Below are 20,635 nucleotides of genomic sequence, written 5' to 3'. Positions count from 1 at the left end.
AAGTCTTTGCCTACCTCAGTGCCACAGTGAATGAGCTATTTTTGTTTAAGCATTCATTTCTGAAAACATTTCTACTTGGAGGCATTTCTGACAGCAAAGTTTATAGTGCAAGTGATACTGAAAAGCCCATACTGTTCAACTGTTTCCAAAGATTTTTTAAAGGCAGAAAAGCTCTCTTGATTATTTGATCTGAAATGAGTCATACATACCATGGGGCATTCCCCAGTAATTCTTGCCTCACACCCATACCTTCCATCTGAGCTATGGCACATATTTTAGAAAGACATTTAGTTGTGAATGGAAAAGATCTCAACCCCTCATGAAATGCATTAGCTAACTCTTAGGTAATGCTACAAAACCTTCAGCTTCAAACACCAGCTCTTGCTTGGCAACGTTAGTGATGGAGGCGAAAGTAGGTGGATAGTTGCCCTGGATTTTGAGCCCTTTTGGTGCTGATCCTGCCCCTGGCATAAACCAGAGTCCAGGATTGTTCTCTCTCGTCTGTCAGGAATGGTCTGCCTGTACGCTCGTCATACTTTGAAGATTACCATTGTTTTCTGAAGCTGCAGAATAGGCCAGCAAAGATACAAAGGCTAACTTGAAAATGCATGCTGACATCATTGCTGCTGGTTTCTGACTCAGCAGAGACATAGATGTGTTTCTCAGAGTGGAGGATGTTGTTTCAGTTACTTACGCTTCTGAGGCAGTTTGGCATGAAAGACTGAACAGGATGGAAACTTTCACTTTGAGCAAAAGAACAGTTTTAATAGAGCCTACACGCCTGTACCTTTTCACGTCTGTGCCTTCCCACAGCCCTCCCAGACCAAACATTGAACTCCCCATACTGTTAGTGGCAAAAAAAAGGAAATTCAGTTAACTGTGAAGATGTGTTTTCAGAAAAAAAAAATAACTATGGAGCTCTTGAACAACAACGTGGGAAAAGTCAAAGACCCTCCAGTTGCTGCAGAAGAAGATCCTAACGCAACAGGATATTTTAGAGGAAAGGCACGGATGAGGACATTATGGCCGTAACGCTGCTAAAAGTCGTTGTCTTTTGTCTGCCTCTTCACCTTGGCAAGCTGCAGGCAAACTGGAGGATGCAGCACAGATCTGGCACAGACAAGAGGGATTTTTCAGCTCCCCAACTAAAGCAGTGTGTAGAGTCCATCAGGTAAGCCAATATCTATGTAAACATCTAGTAATAGCTACACAGGGCAATCAGGGCATCACCTTTGTATTTGTTTATCTGAGGCAGGTGTTCATAGTGATGACCAGAACATTCCTGCAATGAGCAGAAACATGCAAAATGTTGAAAATTTTTGAAAATGCTCATGTTCTGAAACTCACACTTCTTGAAAAAGTCTCTCTCTGGGTGAAGAAAGCAGTTTTCCTCCTATGCTCGCACGTATGCATTCTTGATCTGACATGACTTGCAACCACAAGAGAGCACTCTTTCCTTTGAAGATTTCTCAGCTTCCCCAGAAAGCTAGAGACATGCCATATAAGTTTTGCAAACTGCTTGTGAGCTGTTTCAGTTAGACCAGAGCAGCCGAAACAACAAAGCTTGCAGTTGTCTTTTGGATTTCATTGTGAAAAGCCTTTGGGTAGTTTTCAGATGACAGAAGATCCTTGGTTCCTGAAAGGGAGGAGTTCTGCCAAAACTTTGAAGATCCCTGTAAACTTTGCAAATTACCCATCTTTTGGAGACAATTATATCAAACGATATCATGGATTACAATACATGAGAAGTGTTTAGAGCCTGGAAGATTATTTATGTTTGGCATTAACTCTTATGGTCATAATTTCAAGCGGGGAGAAAAGGAATACACAAGAACCCTCTTATTATCTTTTGAAATATGAAGATCAGAGGAAAAGAAGGGTTTAAAGTGTGGAGTGATGGTCCTCAAAACCTGTCTGTAAATTAGCTGGCATCCTACATCTATAAAAACAACAAAGCTTAGAGCTGATTTCCAGGCACAGAGTGGACCTGATGAGTCGTTCGCAGTGCTTTGAGATCTGAATTTTTATACACCGCAGGAGGAAATTGCAGCCTGCAGGGCAGAGTACCTATACAAATGTTTCCTCCTTGCTTGGACTGATACAAGATTTGGAAGCCAAATTCAGGAACTGACATTCCACCGGTGAGAAAAAAAAAAAAAGCAGCATGGACAGCAATAAAGATGATGATGGACTATTGAACAGGATTGCATTTCCAGGAGCTATGTCCCTGGCTAACAGCCATGCGCATCCCCATGGGGTCCCCCTGAGAGAGCCCTTTGGGGTTCCCTTCCATCTGGACCCGTCTTACTGGGAGCAAGCCTATGGCGGGCACGCAGGTCGCATCTCCTACATCCCATTCCCTGGTTTCGTGGGTGTCTATGACTATTCCTTTGAGCCTGCCTTCATTCGAAAGAGGAACGAGAGGGAAAGGCAGCGGGTGCGCTGCGTGAACGAGGGCTACACACGCCTGAGAGAGCACCTGCCCAAGGAATTTGCTGACAAGCGCCTCAGCAAAGTGGAGACCCTGAGAGCTGCAATAAGCTACATCAAACACCTGCAGAGCTTGCTGGACTGCCATCCCTTAGGGTCCAACAGTAAGGAAACGCTCTCTGCCAAGGAGCTCCCGGAAGCTCCCAGTCCTGGTCCCCCACGGGAGTGCAACAGTGATGGGGAGTCTAAAACCTCTTCAGCTTCATCCCCCTACAGTGAATTTGAGGAGACAGGCAGCTAGGAAACAGCCTCTCTGGAGACAGAAGCCTTCAAGTTTGAAACCCAAATCTAAAACCCTGGGGATTTTTCTACAGATGGAAATGAATACCAGGAAAAGGGAAAGCAGCTAGGAAAAACAAAAGGTATTTTCAATCTGTCAAAGGACTTTAAACGTTTTCTGTACAAAACCTAAAGATTATTTGTAAGCAAAGAGCTATCTCTCAGGTTGCTTCAGCTATGTTACTAAACTTCCTTTGGATTGTTAAAACTGAAGCAACGTTGGCATTCTACTTTTCATTCAACTTTTATTCTGTTTGTCTATTTTCTGTTGCCTTTCACTCTATGAGACAGCAAAACCATGTAAATCCACTTCGGGAAACTCCCCTCCCCTTTCTCCTGCTTCCTCTTGTAAGTTTTATTGTCTATTTTTCCTGACTGCTAACCTGAGATGCACTGGGTTGCAAACACTTGGACTGGGAAAGGTGAGATTTAGATAAAATGTCTTTCCCTAAAATTTTTAGAAATCTCACAGAAATACTTGTATTTTTGAAAAGACAATTTTAAAAATATAAGTAAGGCTATATTTGGGAATAAATGTCTTTTACGACATCTTCTAAAGTGAAAGAAGCAACTCATACATTGGACACTGGCTATTTGGTGATTATTCGAAGGATAATTTTCAGGAAAAGAAAATCTGACACTTTCATTCTAATCAATGTTAGGAAGAGGGAAACAGAGTTTTGTAAAACTGCACCTTCAAAAGCAAAGCTCCACTCATGATACTGAAAAAATGTTTCCAGACTTTTTCCTTCTTTTCTGAAAACTGAGTTTCTGGACAAAATATTCTTGATTGTGCCTTTTTGACAGGGCAGATTATATGTTTAGAAATATGTTCCTGTAGTGGTTAGATACTGTTGTGTGCAAAAAGGGTAACATTAAATATATCAGGTTACATCTGCATGAAAATGTAGGTATTTCTCCTTTTGTTTAGAATATTGTATTACTTTTTCAAAGATTACACCTTTTAAAATTAGATTCTCAAAATCTGTGGAATACCTTTAATTTGGACCATGTCTACTTAAAATGAGAATTTGTCTCCAAATTGCTCTAAAATCTTCTTTTCTCCAAGGCCAGATTTAAATAGCATTTAGCTATGTGCTTAAATCCCACTCTGAATATAGAGTAAAACTCCTTCTTACCCGTACACCTTCCACAGATCTTTCAGACTTTTGCTTTTTTGGCCTTACGTTGGTGAAATGGTTTTGTATCTTTTTGTCTTTCCTTCATGTCATGATGACTGAATGCCTGAAAAAATACTCATGTACAAGTAAGAACAAATGTTGATCAAATACCTCAAAATGTGTCCATAAATTTCATTTGAATAAAAAAATTAATTAATCCTGGCTGTGGGTTTTTTTCCACTTTCAGTTGCTAACAAATGGGACAGCGCTGTTTGCAGGAGTAATGAATTTTCAGGAAAGAATAAAGAAAATGGATAGGAAGTAAATATGAACTGGTACCCATGAAACTAAATTTTTAATTTAGATTTTTAAATCTAGATAAGGAGCAGGTTTGTGCTGTGGGCATCTAATCAAAATTATTTGGTATAAAAATAGCCTGCTGATTTCTAGCAGACAACTCTGAGTATTTGTACACTTTTAGCTACTGGGTGCCTGCCTTCAAGTACTTGCAGTCCAAGTCTGGGTCTAGCTATTGCTGGAGTTCTGAACCCGATTACTTTTTCTTAAATTACAGTCAACAACCTAGAAAACCAAACACATTTAGGCCAATCCCACGCAGTTCAGAAATGGAAAAAGCCTAAATGAGTTGTCCAAACATCTTGCTGCAAATTATTCACTCAGCCTGACTGTACTGAAGCAGCACTGTTAAAAATGTCAATGGCAGTCAGAGACTTCATTCTTTATTCTTCACGTGGTAGCCAGCTTCCTTTTCTAACGACTATTTTGTTTTTCTAAGGGCTGTTACTTTTGCAGGGTCTGTTTCCCAGACCCAAAAAGTAGAAATCTAGTTACCTGGACAGTTTTGTCTAAGGATCCAGAGCTGAAGCACTCATTTTTGGGTGCATAAGTGTTTATATTTGTTATCCAAGAAAGGGGAGAAGGGCAAGGTAGTGGTTTGAATGTTTGATTGGGATCCACTATTTTTTAGCTTTTTTCCTTCCCTTTGTGGTGTCTGACAAGACATTCAACCTCTCTCTCTGCCTCAGTTTTGAGATTTCTGGAAATATAGTAGTGCTGCTGGTAACTCTGTCAGTAAGCCTGAATTGCATTTCTCCCTCAAAGCAGAGATTAAATCTTTGTTGTCTGTGAAAAACATACACTTCCTCAGAGGACCTGAGACAAATTCTGTGAAACATACAGTTGTTTGTAAAGCACTCAGAAGATGAAAATCAGTTAATAGATATATAATCACAATAAATAGCCAAATTAAACCAAACTGCTAAAAATAAAAAATGCCCAGAATGGCTGTTACTTCCTGGGTAGGAGGCCTCAGATAATGCCCCAAATAAATTTTTAGGTCAGATGGTTATCACAGAGGTTTCACCCCTACAGAGGTATATCCAGGTGCCATAATCCTCTGATTTCCATATCCTAGAGAGACGGTGCAGCGTGCCATGTTCTCCGTGATCAGCTAGTTAGGCTGGCTGGAGAAGCAGACCGGGTCGTGGCTGTGCTCCCTTTCAGCTTCATCTCACGTGGGATGTTCCTACACAGGAGTGTAACCAAGTGGAGAGCATCACACCCCGGGCCTGTGCTTGGCTATCACCGCTCTAGGGTGTCTCTTCCCATGTAAGATGCAGGCTGATCTGCTGCACGTCTAGATGGGACTGTTTTATTTGTTGCATATCCTTGTACTCTGCAGTCAGAACCAAACCCGGATTATGTGAAATAATATTCTGGAAAAGCCCCGTGGACTTCAAGGCAAGGAGACTGGTTAAAAGTCTACATGTCAATAAAACTGTAGCTATTTTTCTTTTAGGTTATAAATCTTTAACAGCGCTGGAGATGTCCTTAAGATACCTCCCAATACAGTCTCAGTGATGAAGAAGCAAAAGCCAGAATGTCACATGTAACTTAATTTAATTGTAAAGTAAAATTAATTTCTGGATGAAAAGGAAATTCCTTCTGTGGAAAACAAATCTGTCACAGGTTGAACCACACTTAGGAAAGTTATACATTTTTATTTCTCACAGTTCCTGTTGTCATGCAAACCTCTTGCACATGTTTAGCACAAGGAAGTAGAAAACAGCTCAAGATTTCCCAAATATGGATCAGTGCTTCCTACAGGCATTCACAAAGTTTTCAAGTAAATGCTACATTTCAAAAGCTTTCCTAAGCTGCTTCTGTCTAGACAAAGGTTTTCTTCAAAGCTTCTAAAGTGTATCACTATCAGACTTTGAAAGCAGACAATGATGCAACTTGTCACCCTGAGAATTAAAGTTATAATAAAAACGTTGACCAGAAGAATTCTCTCCATGTGGCGCAATTACTATTTACAATAAAGGCGAACACTGATATCCCTAGGCAACCGTGCTACAGCTTTATCAAACTCCTGCACGCCAAATGCAGACACTTTAATCTTTCTATCAAATGTGAAAAAAACACACATCTGAAGTCTTCCCTCTTCTGTCATTAAATTACAAATCCATTTGCTGCTTGATATTATCAGCATTTTAAAGATGTGTAATCCTGGCCATGGGATTGCTTTTAATCCTCTAATAGCTATTTAGCTGATTTCTTTGTAAAAGCCCATCCACACTCCTTTCATGTTATATTACCCAGTGTCAATAATATGGCTAAAGAAAACCAGAAGGCACTGTAGAAAAGTCATGTTCAGACAGTAAAGCAATCGGGCCTGATTTATCTCACTGGAATAAATGAACAGGGAACATCCACATGAAAATAAAGAATGTTTGAAAACATTTGTCACCAGCATACTTGGGAAGGAGGCAAAACAAGATCCAAAACGTTTTGAAGAGAGACTCTTAGTTGGTACCAATGAGAGAGCCCTGCTGAAGTTAGCTGAGGTCAACAGCTATAGTTGAGGATGGTCTCAGTAAGTATCTCCAAAATAGTCTAAGCAAATATCATCTCAGAAGGTACTCATCAGTAATGATCCTCAGCGTATAGATAAATGGCTACAGAGTAAGAGGTAAATTTGTTCTAGACAAACAGGGGGCAGCAAAATGGTAAGACAGCACCTGTCTGTCCAGCTGTAGATCTGGAAACCCTGAAAACACAAGACGAGCATCATTTTCTATCAACCTGAAGGTGTGCTTGGAGGTGAAAATATGCTATAAATGCTCACTCATGTATTCCCCACATGATTTTTACACATTTTTTTCTACCTCACTGTGAATATGTCCACTGACAGTGTGATGGAAAAGTTCTCCAAGTTGCCCTCACTGGGAGAACAAACTAGAGGTGTGAAGGTGTTGCTAAAGGTAGGTGTCTCTCCCCATATATCAGTGACTCTCCATACAGTCAACAGTGGACTAAATACAGAGAGGAGTCAGGCTCGGGTGCTCGGTGAAATGAGCACAGACTGCCAAGAACATTTGTTTGGAATTTAGAACAGTCTGGCAAGGTGGCACTGCTCAGAAGATGCCCCAGAGCTGGCTGAAAATGTTATGAGTCAGCTACCCTGATCCAAGACCCTGGAAACTCAATAGGAACCAACAAGTTCATGTAGTGTGCTGTGCATGAGATCGGTAAGGCTTTTAAAGAGTGAAAGGGCCACCTTTTTTTTGTCATCAGAGTGTCCTTTCCCCTACTCATATCCACATTGCAAAATTATTCCTCTGACCCTCAGGTCTGATAGCTGGCAGAGATAGGCAGTGGGTCAGGGACCCAGCATCCAGCTGTGCTTGGGTGGTTGTGGGGTTCTGGAGAGGCAGATGATGGCAGGTGGGAGAAGGACTGTTGGTTCACTCTGGGAGGGAGATACTTGCCTAGGTGGGTGTTCAGGTGAAACCTACCACTCTCTAAGAGTGGGATTCAGCAGGTCTTGTTTTTGCATCCACACTTCAGTAGCCTTGCCCTCTTGTATCACTCAAAAAAATTCTCATTTAAAAAGCCAAGTCAAAAAGTGAGCCTGGGAAAACACACGAGGTGCTATTTGCAGTGCTGTAGCACTCAGATCCACTGGGGGCTTCCCACAGGGGCTCCCCAGGAGCAAGTCTCTCACAGAAATGAAATGAGCTTTTCTGGCTGGATAAAGCCCTGTGTGAAAGTCACCTAGTGGCACACCTATGCTTGGTTATTTTCAGCCAACACCCATGGGAAGAGAGTCTCAAAAGGCAAATCAAATTTCTCAATTTTTAATTTTTTTTTTTTTTTTCAAAATAGGAGTTGGGTAGAGGCGGGGAGCTCAGTTTAGGGCTTATGGCTCTGGGTGATGAGCTGTGGTGCTTCATGCTGGGTCAGATTGCCATGCCACTCAACTGCAGGAGCCACAGCCCCTGGGGCAGACACAGAGAACAGGCAGTAGGTCTGCTCCTCAGCCACCTCAAGTCATAACTTGGTGTATTCATGTAAAGTGAAGGCATTTGTCAAGGTCAAAACACCCACCTGTGAAGCTGGGTGGCTGAAGACTCTGATTCATTACCACCACTGTCTTTAGATATGTCTGAAGGGGCCAATACCCCCAAAACTGTGGGTTACAGTGGTGGGGAGCAGCCAGGAAGCCTGTATTTCACTCGGAGATCCCTCACCCTTTTTTAAAGGCTTTGAAGCCAGGTTTGTGGGACTCGCTGTCATTCAGGAAGGAGCCTGCATTTGCTGAAGCACCAAGAGTTGAGTCTATGTTACTGTGGACCTCAGGTTTTATTGATTATGTTTTTGCAAGTGCAGGAAATGAAAAGATAAATTGGTATGGATCACGGGTTTTAGCCACACTAATAGAAGCCCTAAAAAGGAGTCCATACATCTCTCTCCCAGTTTCTCCCTTGAAAATTTTGGAGACCCCTTGGCTCACTTCAGATACAACTGGAGATAGAGGTCTTAAAGACATGACATTCCTACACAGTCCATGAATGCTGGTTGCATCAGAGTAGAAAGACACATCAAATTAGAGTCTTTACAGAGGGGAAAGCTAACACTGAGTTGTCTTTTCAGTTTGACTCGCTTGATGGTCAGCCAACCCATGGGCACCAGCCAGCCATCAGGAGGCACACGTGCTTTGCACTAGCATAACGTTGCCTCTTGCCCATTCTCCTGGGGCCAAGGGATGAAAATATGAGTATTTTGAGGGAGTTTTGGATTTGGGAGAGGGAAGCTGAGTGAATGGACTCTGAGAGGGTGAAGGGTTAAAAATATGGGGAAGGTAGTGGGCAGTGAATCCTGGGAGCATATAACACAAATCCAAGCCAAGCTGCATTTGCTGTGCTGCTCATGAAGCACCTTGCTTGTCCCCATGATTTTATGTGGTTCTGGGCGTGTATGGCAGATTTTTGTGTTCCAGGGCTGTCAGCCATCAGCACTGAATCCTAACCAATCTCTTCCATCTGCACTGAGATCACAAAGAGAACAAGTAGTTACAAATAAATGGAATCTTCACGTCTTTTAATCTATTTACTTTACTGCCTGCATTATGCTGTATTTGGCTGCTCTCTAGATGTTGCTTTTTTAAATTTAAGAACCACCGAAGAAGTCTCAGGCTCAGCTGCAGAGGGTTTATCCAAGGGGAACATTCATGCAGAGGTGATGTGTGCATCCCCACACCCAGAGGTGTTAAAGCTCACTGGTGCTTAATGAATGAAACCGATAATAAACTGTGTAATGTATAAATGAAGCCAGATGGACAAACACAAGCGTGTGTGTGGTGGTGTTTGTGCATGGGAAAAGGAGGAAGGATGGCAAAGGGGAGAGAAAAAAGAAAGTGGCACGTCACTTGAAGTCAAATTGGCTGCATGGCTGAAACAAGGGAAATAGGAACAAATGAGATATGACAGGATTAATTCCTGGGGAAAAAAATACTTAAAGATAATATATTTGCAGGCAAACTCTGTGGAGATATAAAAAGACTGTGAGATTTTGCATAGCAGAAATGCTAATGAGAGCAAGCAAAGCAGCGACTCGTATGGACCAGGACTTAGAGGGAGCCATAGGCAGGGCTGGAGAGAGGCATGACTCCCTCCCTGGCCCCGCTGCCAGCCAGTGTCGGTGTTTTCCACCATTTAGAGTGCTTTCCTCCTTCCCCCCAGCATACTTCTCCACTTGGAGGGTGGACTGCTCCTACCTCTCCACCCCACCCTGAGGGCTGGCTTTGCATTTTTAGCTCAGGGGTGCCACGAGTTTAGGAAGGACTCAGCTTTGCCTCTTGAGGCTTTGCTCATTTCAGGCATCCCTTGCAAGCTTGACCACGATCAGCTGCATCTGCTTTCTCTGTCAGGAGGTAGGAATGAGAGGTGGGGGCTGAGCTACCAGGTGGGCCTTAATCCTGAAGGAACAAAACAGAATAGCGGGGTGAGTAAGAGGAGCCCAGCACCATGATGAGAGCTGGGATGAGGAGTCTGCAGCATGGACAAAAGTCAAGCACAGGAGGCATCTCTCTTAAATGAGGAGTTGCACCATTCGCACCACTCTTCCTCCTCTGTCCCCCATGCTGGGAATCAGGAGTGCTGCTGGAAACCATGGTGACATTGCACTGGGAATCACAGGGGAAAGGGAGAGCACTGGCTCTGTGAACGAGGATGAGGAGACGGGAAAATTCTGTAGCGTGAACACCTGACCCGATGCAGTAACACTTCTGTTAGAGAAAGGAATCAGAGAGCTGCAGGCTAGGCATGCTCTGCTGGTCCTGCTGGAAAGCTTTGTCAAACTCAGGACTATATGAAGGGCCGTTCCCTGCTGCTAGTGTTTTTCAGAGGGTGGGTATAGATTTGCATCATAGTCATAATGCCCACTTGCTGTACATTTTGCCATTCACCATCGATCCCTGTAATTTTCCTCTCCTCCCTCCTGTCTGCCCCTGTAGCCCTGGCTATTGCTATTGGGGCAAGGGTATAGGGGCATGTCCTGGCTGTTTATTTGGTGTCCTTCTCATACAGCAGCCTGATTTTAGCATCCCTTCTTGCTAACACCTCTCTGCTGATCACACTATGTGTGGCCCTTGATGAAGATGGACGTGCCTTGCAGCAGCTGGGTGGGAGACAGGCAGGGAGCTCTTTAATAAGCAAAATTAAAAAAAAACCCCAACAAACAAAACCCAACCCTATCAGAGAAAAAGCAGCAATATGATTTTACCACCATCCATTGTGCAAAAATGGCTGAGACCACAGCATTTGCATGATGGTGAGTCTGTCTGCCTGCACCTCAGACACATGTTTATCTGCCTACAATCACTTCTCATTCATCTTTTCTTGTTTATCACTGCAAAATACCTCCAAGCATATTTCTTATCAAAGTGCTGAGCAGTTGTGAGCAGGCTGTGCTCTAGCTGGGGAGCAGAGGGGATGATTACAGAGCTCAGCCCACCTGCTATCAGGAGCCGAGTGATAAACCCAGATTACTTCAGCCCCAGGTTTTACCTCTGTTTCAACAACAGTGTGGCCCTCCTCTTGCCTCTGTGCTGGGAACACCAGGACATCCTGCCCCATCTCATTGGGAAATATCACCAAGCTGCCTCTGTACCACTTTACCAGGAGCTGGTTGCAGCTGTGGTGCTATTAGAAGCTCGCTGGGCTGCTTGTCCCATGTGTGAGTGGAAGCGTCTGAGTCCCCTGCGCTGATGGATGAATCTGCCCTTGCACATTACCCAGCTCTGGTATTGCAGAGCTGGCACCTATATTTATTCTATTCTATTCTATTCTATTCTATTCTATTCTATTCTATTCTATTCTATTCCCATATATTACAGGTATAGCGAGGGTGACGGGGACAAAGAAATCTCTGCCAGTCTGTTGTGCCAAAGATGCCGTCGCATCCTCCTTGCCATCAGCACCCTATTGCTGGCTAACACAAACCATTGCTGAAGCCAGGCAAAAGGCCATGAAAAGCCCTGCCCAGTTCCACTATCGCCTCCCTCAGCGCCCCAGCCCCAGCAATACGCTCCCAACATGGCTGGGTAGTGCTGCAACCTGCAGGGGTGATGCCCCATTGCAGCGGTGGTGGCACATCCCGAGGGGCCTGTAGGACGGATCAAAGCCAAGCGCCTACAGCACATCAGTGTGACATGCTGTACAAATGCAAGGCATTTGCCTCTGTTTATGTGTGGTGTGCTCTGTAGCTTTGCATTTTGCAGCACTATGAAAGCTTCAAAAGTTCCATTTATGTTAACAAGCCCATAAAGCATAAGGTTATTAAATGTTGTTTATAGTACCCTGTCTGAGAAGCTCTTTCAGTTACCAGCTGGTTTGATTTTTGCTAAAAGCAAGTTTCATAAGGGCGCCAAGCTGTATCTGCATGTGCTATGGGAGCTTGTGTTGAAAGGGCAAGAAAAACAGCGGTGATGCCATCATCATGCAATGGCTGAATTACTCTGTAGTTGTGATGGTCAGTGTTTTCAGAGATGGATGAAATATGTTGGGTTTGTGACTGAAAAATTGTTGCGTTTAAATGTTTTAAAATTTATTTTTAGTAAAACTTTTTTAGCATTGGTTATTGTCTGGAAACTTTACTAGAATTTTACTGAGGTCATTGTCTTAAAGAGCACATTTCATATTCGCATCTTTGGTGAAAAATGTCATAGTTTAGGTCATTTCATTACCTAGTAATTGCCACAAAAACTAATAAAGTTATTGCATATGTGGAGTGATGGGCATCAGAAGCTGTGGCTGGGCAGGAGATGGTCATGCAGAGTGAGGATTAGGTGAGAGCAACACAGCCAGTGTGGCATCATGCAGAACAGGCATTTGCAGAGAGCAGCTGGACAGGAATGGTTGGCAAAAAAGAGTTTCAACTGAGTTAAAGGAGATGCCTGTTGGGCATGTTGGGAAAGGATCCCAAGGTTTTGTCCACGTGGGCCTACTAGGAAGGTGACACTAAGAGCACATTCACAGTCTCAGGGTTTTTTTCCCCAAGAAGGAAGTCTAAAGTGAGGTCTCTGACCAGACTTTCTGTGGCTGAAACACAGGGTAAGAAGAACACCTCTGAGAAAGTCACTGGTGAGTTTTCTTCACCGTTCTTAATTGCAAGAGATAAAATAAGAGTTTAGTAATCAAGTCCAGCGCACAAGTGTGGGCACAGACGTGCGTGGGCCAAATGCCACAGAGCACCTACTACAGCAGGTGCCAAGGTTTGGGGACTGGGCGCTTGGAGCATGGGGCAGGGCAGAGAGGCATCTGCTGTAAGTGCCCGGTACAATGTGTCACTCCAGTGTGACAATGGCAGCAGCAACCTGCATCCAGGAATCATCAGGATGATGTATTTTATTTTATACCTGAAATAAATTTTACAGATAAGGTAATGTTTATTCTGTAAATAATTCTGAAGGCCATTTTCAGTTTGAAAGGATACAGTTGAAAATACTGTAAAAATGTATTTGTATTGAACCATGCCTGCAAAATGGAGGCAGCTTTGATTTTATATTTTCCTGAAAGCATTCCCCTCTTTTCAGCTAGCCCTAACTTTTAATACTTGAGAACAAAGTCCACAAGCTCATGCTCAAATATTGACAGTGACTTGATTGCAACGATTAGGAAAGCAACTTGGCAGATCTGAAGGTTTAAGGCATTCACACCATGAAAAGTGTGAATGGAAATCCATTGCACTTAGAATTTATTTGGAGAGGTTTAAGGAAAGGCTGTTAGTAAGGCAGACTAATATAGCTCAAAAGCTTTGGAGAGTCAGTGAGATCCCTTGAAGATCAGATGCTACTTTTTCTGAGACTCCTTGGGTTGGAGCTCTTTGGAGAATAGGTTTTATAGAGAAATTTCCAGTACCTCTTTGTTTCAGCCAGGTTATATATATATAAATACTACAATAGGGATGCTCCAAAAAAAGCATATATAAGACAGGCTATTGGACAGTACTAGGAGTATATTCTACCTGGCATATATGGATGTGAGACACCACCTACATGGTTAAATCATATCACTCCTTTCTTTTTTTTTTTTTCCCTATCCTAGATTCAGTGGGACAAACTCATGAAAGATCTGGCAGCTCCCTCTGAGTCCTGAACCCTATCCAAGTGATAATTATACCTGTTTGAAATCCGGGAGCTGAGAAGTAGCCTCCAGCCACTCAACAAAGGCTGCTCCAGTGCTCCGAGGAAGCAGAGCCGACACTTCCCTTCTCCTTGTCTGCCTCCTGCTGAAACGCATTTGCAGAGTTTCCTGAAGCCTCTAAGGCTTTTCCAGAAATCTGGTGGAACCAGACCTGGTATCTCATGAAGTATCATCACATGCAAAGACAAAGAAACACCCCCACGGGCATAGTTAATGCAGACAAACTTTAATGACTGTTTTTTTTTCCCCCTCCAGTTGCAAATGTATAATTAATCTCAGTTCAAATTTACATGTTTGATCTGCTTCTTTTAGGCTTCAGATGTCTTTGAAGGAAGGGGAAGACCTTGTGATTTGATCTGGAGTGCCTAGGACACGCTCGATGTTTACACGGGCAGATCCCCTGTGCCCAGTGCTGGTCAGATGTGGAGGGCTCCTGGCTTGCAGATGTGGGGTGGGAGGGCAGGGGCTGAGGTGCTTCCCAAGCCGGGCCTCATGACCTCCTTCACCCCAAGCCCCCATTTCTCCAGAGCTGCCGTGAGCGGTGAGGGCACCTGCAACCCCATGGTCAAACCTGCAGACAAGAGGAGCTAATCCTCCCGCAAACAGACCCTGTGAGTCCTCACTCCTGCAGTGTAAAAGAACAGAAAGGCATAGAGATGAAAAACGTATCCACTTCAAACAGGGAAATTTCCATTTGAAGTGTCGTCTTCTAGTCAAATCCTCCCCAGCAGCAGCACTTTTTTCCCCTCAGTAGTGTGTATCAATTTCTTCTGACAACAGTTTCATGGCTTCGGGATAAACAAGCCCAACTCCATTGGTATTATATTTTACAACTACAGACAGACCACGGAGATTAAAATTCTTTGGATGAGTCACCAAAGACGGGGCGGGGGGAGATGGGTCTGCCGGCGTTGTGAAAGGCGAGTTGAACACAAAACAAACTGAATCCAGCCTTTCATCCCCGGCAGTGCCATGGAGGCCAGGCCTTCCCCCGCGCTGGGAGGGAGGTGGCCGCAGGCCGCAGGCGACGAGGGCAGAGCTAAGGGGACACTGTGTGAGGGGCCTTGCCTGCTGCCAAGATGGTGGAGGTGGCTTCTTGCCCTCACACGGTGGCTGACTCGGGGACAGGGAAGCCTCAGGGCTCTTAACTCCTTACAGCGCAATATTCAGTTCTCGTTTCCCTGGCAAACAGGAGTAGCTGAAAAATAAAATAATTTCCAGTTGATCCACAAAGGTTTTGCTTTTGTTTTGTTTTCCTGCTGGAATCAAAGGCCACGCTTAAATGTTTTCTTCCCCCAAAGTGCAGCGTTTTGGTTTGATCTCTGGATTTTTTGAAGTCCTTCACAAAGTAAAGCGAAACAAAACCCCATGTGCTGAGATGCATTGATGAAATGTTTCCCACTGAAAATGTCAGTCAAACGCTGTGCCTTTCCCCATTCCATCCTCCTTTCCCACCTTCCCAACTAAACCCCCTGAATTTGACGAAGTCTAGATGAGTCAAATATGCTTTATCGGGGAAAAAAAAAAAATCTGCTGGAGGAAAACCACCTCGTGGCATCCCCTCTTGCCCTGGAAAGCTGCCTTCACTGTGAGGGCAGCCAGGGGGAGCTGGTTTGGGCCATTGGTGGAAACCTCTCTGCTTAAGGCTGCCTTGTGCACAGCTTAAATCCCTTTTTTGCAGAGAGAGCTGGAGCCAGCCAGGAGCTGCCACAGATTTATTTTCTCTTAAAGTGTATGGTTTTTTTATTGCATCACATTATAGTTTTAAACCTCAGCATCCAACCCAGCCACCACTCCTCCGCACTGGATAACGTAACCCCCCTTGCAGGTCAGGGAGATGGGGTAGTTCTGACCTCACACTGGGACATTCAGAAGTCCTCCAAGAGCCTTTGCTGGCTGTCTGCAGAACTGAAGATATCTGAAAACTTAATTAACTTGCCTCACACCCAGAACTTGTCCAGAGTCTAGATAAAGGAGGACTCAAATCCTCCAGGATTGCCCCAGCCCCTCTTCCTGAATCTCCTGCTCCAAGAGACGCTAATGTCTGCTGAGACAGGCTTGTAGAAGTATAGTGGAAAGATCCCTAGAAGACTCCTCTGCCTCTACAGTTGGCATTAATATTAGGACTAAGTCAGCTACGAGCTCCCATTTCTCCCTCACTGATCTACTTGCTTCATGGTTGGTTCTCTGGGCAGCAGCACAGCCTGGATGCTCAGCAGGGCACTTCCTTGAGTGACAGTGACTTTCCCCAGCAGCTTGGTCAGCTCCTGGGCATTGCATGGGGTGTGCTGCTGGTTGCAGAGGACAATTCTGGTCTCCCAGGCTGCCCTCCCGGCACTTCTTGTCCATGTCTCACCCCTCTGCTACCTTCAGCCTGCTCTCATGTTGTCGTCTCCTCTTGCAAAGAGAAGTTAAGGCTGCACCTAGACAGAGTCACTCAGTGGGGTTTTGTAAGCTGGGAACGAGAGGTTGTGTCTTCATCCTCCTCGTGATGGAGACAGTGGGACTCAAACATTCCTATGAGCAGCCTGATGCTCTCTCAGCTCGTCCCTTAGCACATGAAGGCATGCAGGTGGCAAAAGCGAGGTGGCACATGTAGCACTTCACGAACAAGTCAAGGTCCTATATCCTCAAAGCACAGAGGAATTTAGGTACCTCATTGGCAGTGAACTCACGGTGAGGATCTAGCTCAGAGGCTCTGCTTTGTAGCCAGAGGACTACAAAAAACTTTTCTAAGTCTTGCAGTGACTACTTGAAACTCTGAACAACTTACAAGCTCTTCTGCTTTCAGTTTAGATTGTGACAGGAATGAATCCATCCCTCCAGCAGTGCCAGAAACTGCAGAAGAAGACAGGCACGCAGGGCTGCTGCACGCCTGCAGGGCTGGCACTGAGCATGGGATAACCTGGCTGGGCTCTGCAGAGAGGTACTGCCATGCTCAGCAGCACTCATAGGTGCTGAAGGAGATGATACCTCAATCAGAGCTCAGTATTTAAATAGGAAAGACCCACAAAAAGTGAGAGTAAAGGAACTGATTTTTTATCCCTGTTTGCAGATAGGGCATCAGGACATAGGAAGAGGAAATTACTTGGTTTAGGCTGGACAAGTCCGTGGTGGATTAGAGCACTGAAAGCTGCTCTCCAGAGATGTACCTGAATGCCTCAGCCTTACACTTAACTTTTCTCTCCAGGAACCAGTCTGTGGCAGAGGATTCACTTTCTGCCAGAGGAACTGGGAGAAAAGGAGATAGCAATGGTGCTCTTGGCTGCTATTGACTATCATCAAATAGTTTGAATTCCTGCCTGAGAGACAATGAAACAAATGAATATTTGTCTCACAAACAAGGCTTCAGGTTTCTTAGTCAAGATAAAACTTTTGCCTCATCCACTGACCATTAATGGAAGAGCTCACAGGGTCTGGCAGGAAAAGCAGCCAGAAGTCTGCATGTTTCCTGAACCAATGGGATTTTTGGAGGTCTTGCCTGGGTCATCTGCAGCCCTGGAACTGAGGTGGGGAGGGATGGGGGGACCAGGAGGGACAAGCCCTCTCCAGAGCAGCGCACAGCTCCTGGCGTGCCACGTGCCTGTGAGAGAGTATCTCTCTCCCTCCCTGCTCACCCCTCCCTGCAGGTGCTGGAGCTCCCCTGGCCTCGAGACACCTTCCCTGGGGGGGGGGGTTCTGTGCTATGGAGATGCCCACCAGCTTTGTGGGCTCTTAGGGGAGGAGAGCACCCAGCACTGCCTGCACAGCCCTGCCTGCACCCAAAGGCACTTTCCTGCCCGCACAGCCCCATGTCTTGGGCTTGGCAAAGAGGTTTCCACGGGTGGAGGGATTTCCCTTCCACCCCAGGGCTCTGTGCCCCCACCACAGAGGGGCTTCGGCCCTGCAGACACACACAGGCTTATATCAGGAAGGAGCCAGACGAAGTCCTTTCTGTGTTAGACTCAAAATACACAGATACTCAAACTACTCAAAATGGAGAAGAAAATACTCAGAATACTCAAAAAAAAAAATTAAAAATGGAGAAGAAAGTGCTCGTCACAGTCCTTTCTGTATCTGCCTGGTAAAAAAACCACTCCTATGAGCGGTGAATGGAGAAAATCCCTTTAGCAGCAGCGATAGTATAAACACCCTCCAGGGAAAAAATAATTTATGGTGATACTTTTTTCTTCCTCATCCAAGAAGTGGTTAAGGATTTGGCAGGGAAACAGTGGAGGAACTGATCAGCCTACCTATGATTTTAAACCTTGATAACTTGTCTGTGAATGCCACAAATTTATAGCCCACCATTAATTAGCGTTAGTCAAAAATAAAATAACCAGCTTGCTTTTCTTTTTTTAAGATTAAAAGCACAAACAGGTTACAACTCTTAAAAGCCAAAAGCTGGGTAACCAGGTGATTTATTGGCAAGGCATTCCTCCAGTTGGAAAACCCACCTTTTCCTTCTGCCTGAAACTGCAAAAAGGGTAATAAAAAGTTATGGAATTTTATTATTTTTTGGCAGTACAACCTGGACCCTGCTACCTGAGGACTGAAACAGAAACAAAGAGTGGCTCTGGTCCCCTGAGACCCAACTGCTGTAACCCAAGAGGCTCATGGTTGCTTTGCCACAGGGGATGCTGCTGCCCACAGGGTCCGGGGGGGGGGGGGTTTGGTGGCTGTTCTGTCTTCCCTCTGCCCTGGGGGGCAAAGAGCAACAATTTGGGGCAGAAGCACGCCTGGGTGCTCGCACTGACATAGAAGAGCCAAGGCCAAGCTTTACAGAATCCCTCATATGGTGCAGGCTAGGCAGGGCTCAGAGATCCAGATCCTCCTTCATTATTCCAAGTACTGTATTTGCTTGCTTTTCATCTCCCACCTTTCCCCCATAAACTTTGTCATAAAACCCTAATGTCTTGTCCTTGAGTGTGTATGTTCACAACTGTCAGCAGGCTGTTGTTCTCCCTGGATGGCTCTTCCCTATGAGCATGCCCAGGTTTGATAATCTACTGCTTAATTGACTCAGGTAATGAACTGCTGCTGTAACGCATCAGGGCTTGGACCTTATCACGCACCCCCCAGCATCTCATCTTCCTCTGCGTTAGCTGCATCCCTCCCTCCCCTTGGGCATGCACAGGAGTCACCTCCCCATCTATTTCTCCTTCCCTTCCTGACACATGGCAGGGGAACAGGTTCCCTGGGTTTCTACTTCACAGGGAAGAGCAGAAAGCCCAACCTACCTGCCTTCCCACCCCACACCGGCTCGCTGGTGCTGAGAACAGAGAGGGGAAGAGCCCGGGCACCCACTTCACCTCCTGGACACAAGGCACAATTTGCACAGGGGAAAAATGGGGTTGATGCCTCAGTTTCCCCAGGCAGTGAGAGAGAAGAGAAAGGAGGAAAATGCTTCCCCACTTCCAAGCACCTGCTTGGCAAAACTGAGCCTAAGCGAAAAGCAGAGTGCTGGCTGTAGTTCGGCTAGGGTGGGGGAATGGTGGGGAATAACAATCCAGGCTGCCCCTGGCACCTCTTTTTAGGATCAGGCTCCACCACAAGGCTGACTCAAACACCTCAGTATGTGAGGGCAGCCCAGCCCCTGTGTGTCTTTTGCTAAGCTAGTAAATGTTAGATTAAGTGCTGGCAGATGACTCCATTTCCCTTTCCTGGTCCTAATCTCTGCAATTAAGACTAGTGATTATTTTGGTTTCTGAACTTTATATACAATGTGACCTGAAGCAGTCTCCTGGGTTTTGGGAATGAGGGTGCAGTAAGATGAGGATGTGCTCAGCACCATGAAAGTCAGCAGCAGCAGCAGCAGCAGCAGCAGCTTGGGCTGGGGGTTGCTTGGTCGGTGCCCAAGGAGGCTGAGGTGCACATCTGCCTGGGGAGATCAGAGGCTCTTCTGTGTCCTCTGCTCTCCCACCTCACACACCGCTCGGCACTCCCCCTGCTGCAGGGAATGACCTGCACCCTCCTGTCACATATTGCAATTAAAAAAACCCACCAGAAACTGCATAATTATTTGTGTTTTGTGGGTGCCAGGAGGTTACCATCTTCCTCTCCCTCCCACAGCGCAGGGGACAAAGCACCTGTGCCAGGTATTGCCCTGGCTGGGGAGGTGCAGAGCTCCCACTTTTCTGCCGCTCGCGTCCCACTGCCACCTCTGCAGGCAGAAAACCAGAAGCGCTGGTGACCAAAGCCCTCACGCCAGGCCAGGGCTCAAGAGGGCAAAGCAAATGCCAGGTACGGGCAGGGCCGGCTGCTTAATTGAAGCCTTCCTTCTGCAAGGAAGGGAGCGTGTTGGCACATGCTGTGGGAGGGATATTGCTTTGTCTGATCGCTTTGAAGACTGGGGGGCGGAGGGAGAAGAGAAAAGGCCAGTTAAGTGTGTTTATGTTTGAAAGGAACAAAGGAGAGCGGAGGAGAGGCCGGGGGGTGCCTGCGCCAGAGATGTGTCAGAGATCACTTGTTCCTCCTGGGCCAGAACACCAGCCTGGGACCACCAGCGGAGGAGGAAACGGTGTGTGTGCGGAACTGTGTTTAAAGCTGGGAGAGGAAAGATAGAGCAGAGAAAAAAAAACCTCCCAAGAGACTTAGGATGGTGATAAACATGACACAGGTATGGTGATAAACGTGACACAGGTTAGACACGGGGCTCCCAGCTAGCAGGGTGTGCAATACAGTGCAAATATACCACAGCAGAAAACGCTGCAAGTGTGTACCTTGCTGGGTCCTGGTTTCCCTTGGGGGAGGCTGAGT

At 45.5% G+C, this 20,635-nt stretch overlaps 1 protein-coding gene across 1 annotated transcript; it reads left to right on the top strand.

The window, feature by feature from the left end:
* The first annotated feature begins 2,000 nt into the window (after positions 1-2,000).
* Positions 2,001-2,906, top strand: ASCL4 (achaete-scute family bHLH transcription factor 4). Its single transcript, XM_054810041.1, has one exon. It carries the CDS (start codon positions 2,165-2,167, stop codon positions 2,729-2,731), a length of 567 nt encoding a protein of 188 aa, XP_054666016.1. The 5' UTR covers positions 2,001-2,164; the 3' UTR covers positions 2,732-2,906.
* Positions 2,907-20,635: the final 17,729 nt, after the last annotated feature.

Source organism: Grus americana, chromosome 1, assembly GCF_028858705.1.
Source record: "Grus americana isolate bGruAme1 chromosome 1, bGruAme1.mat, whole genome shotgun sequence".
Lineage (NCBI taxonomy): Eukaryota > Metazoa > Chordata > Aves > Gruiformes > Gruidae > Grus > Grus americana.
The sequence above is the reverse complement of the archived record's forward strand: the minus strand, read 5'-3'. Positions and strand labels throughout refer to the sequence as shown.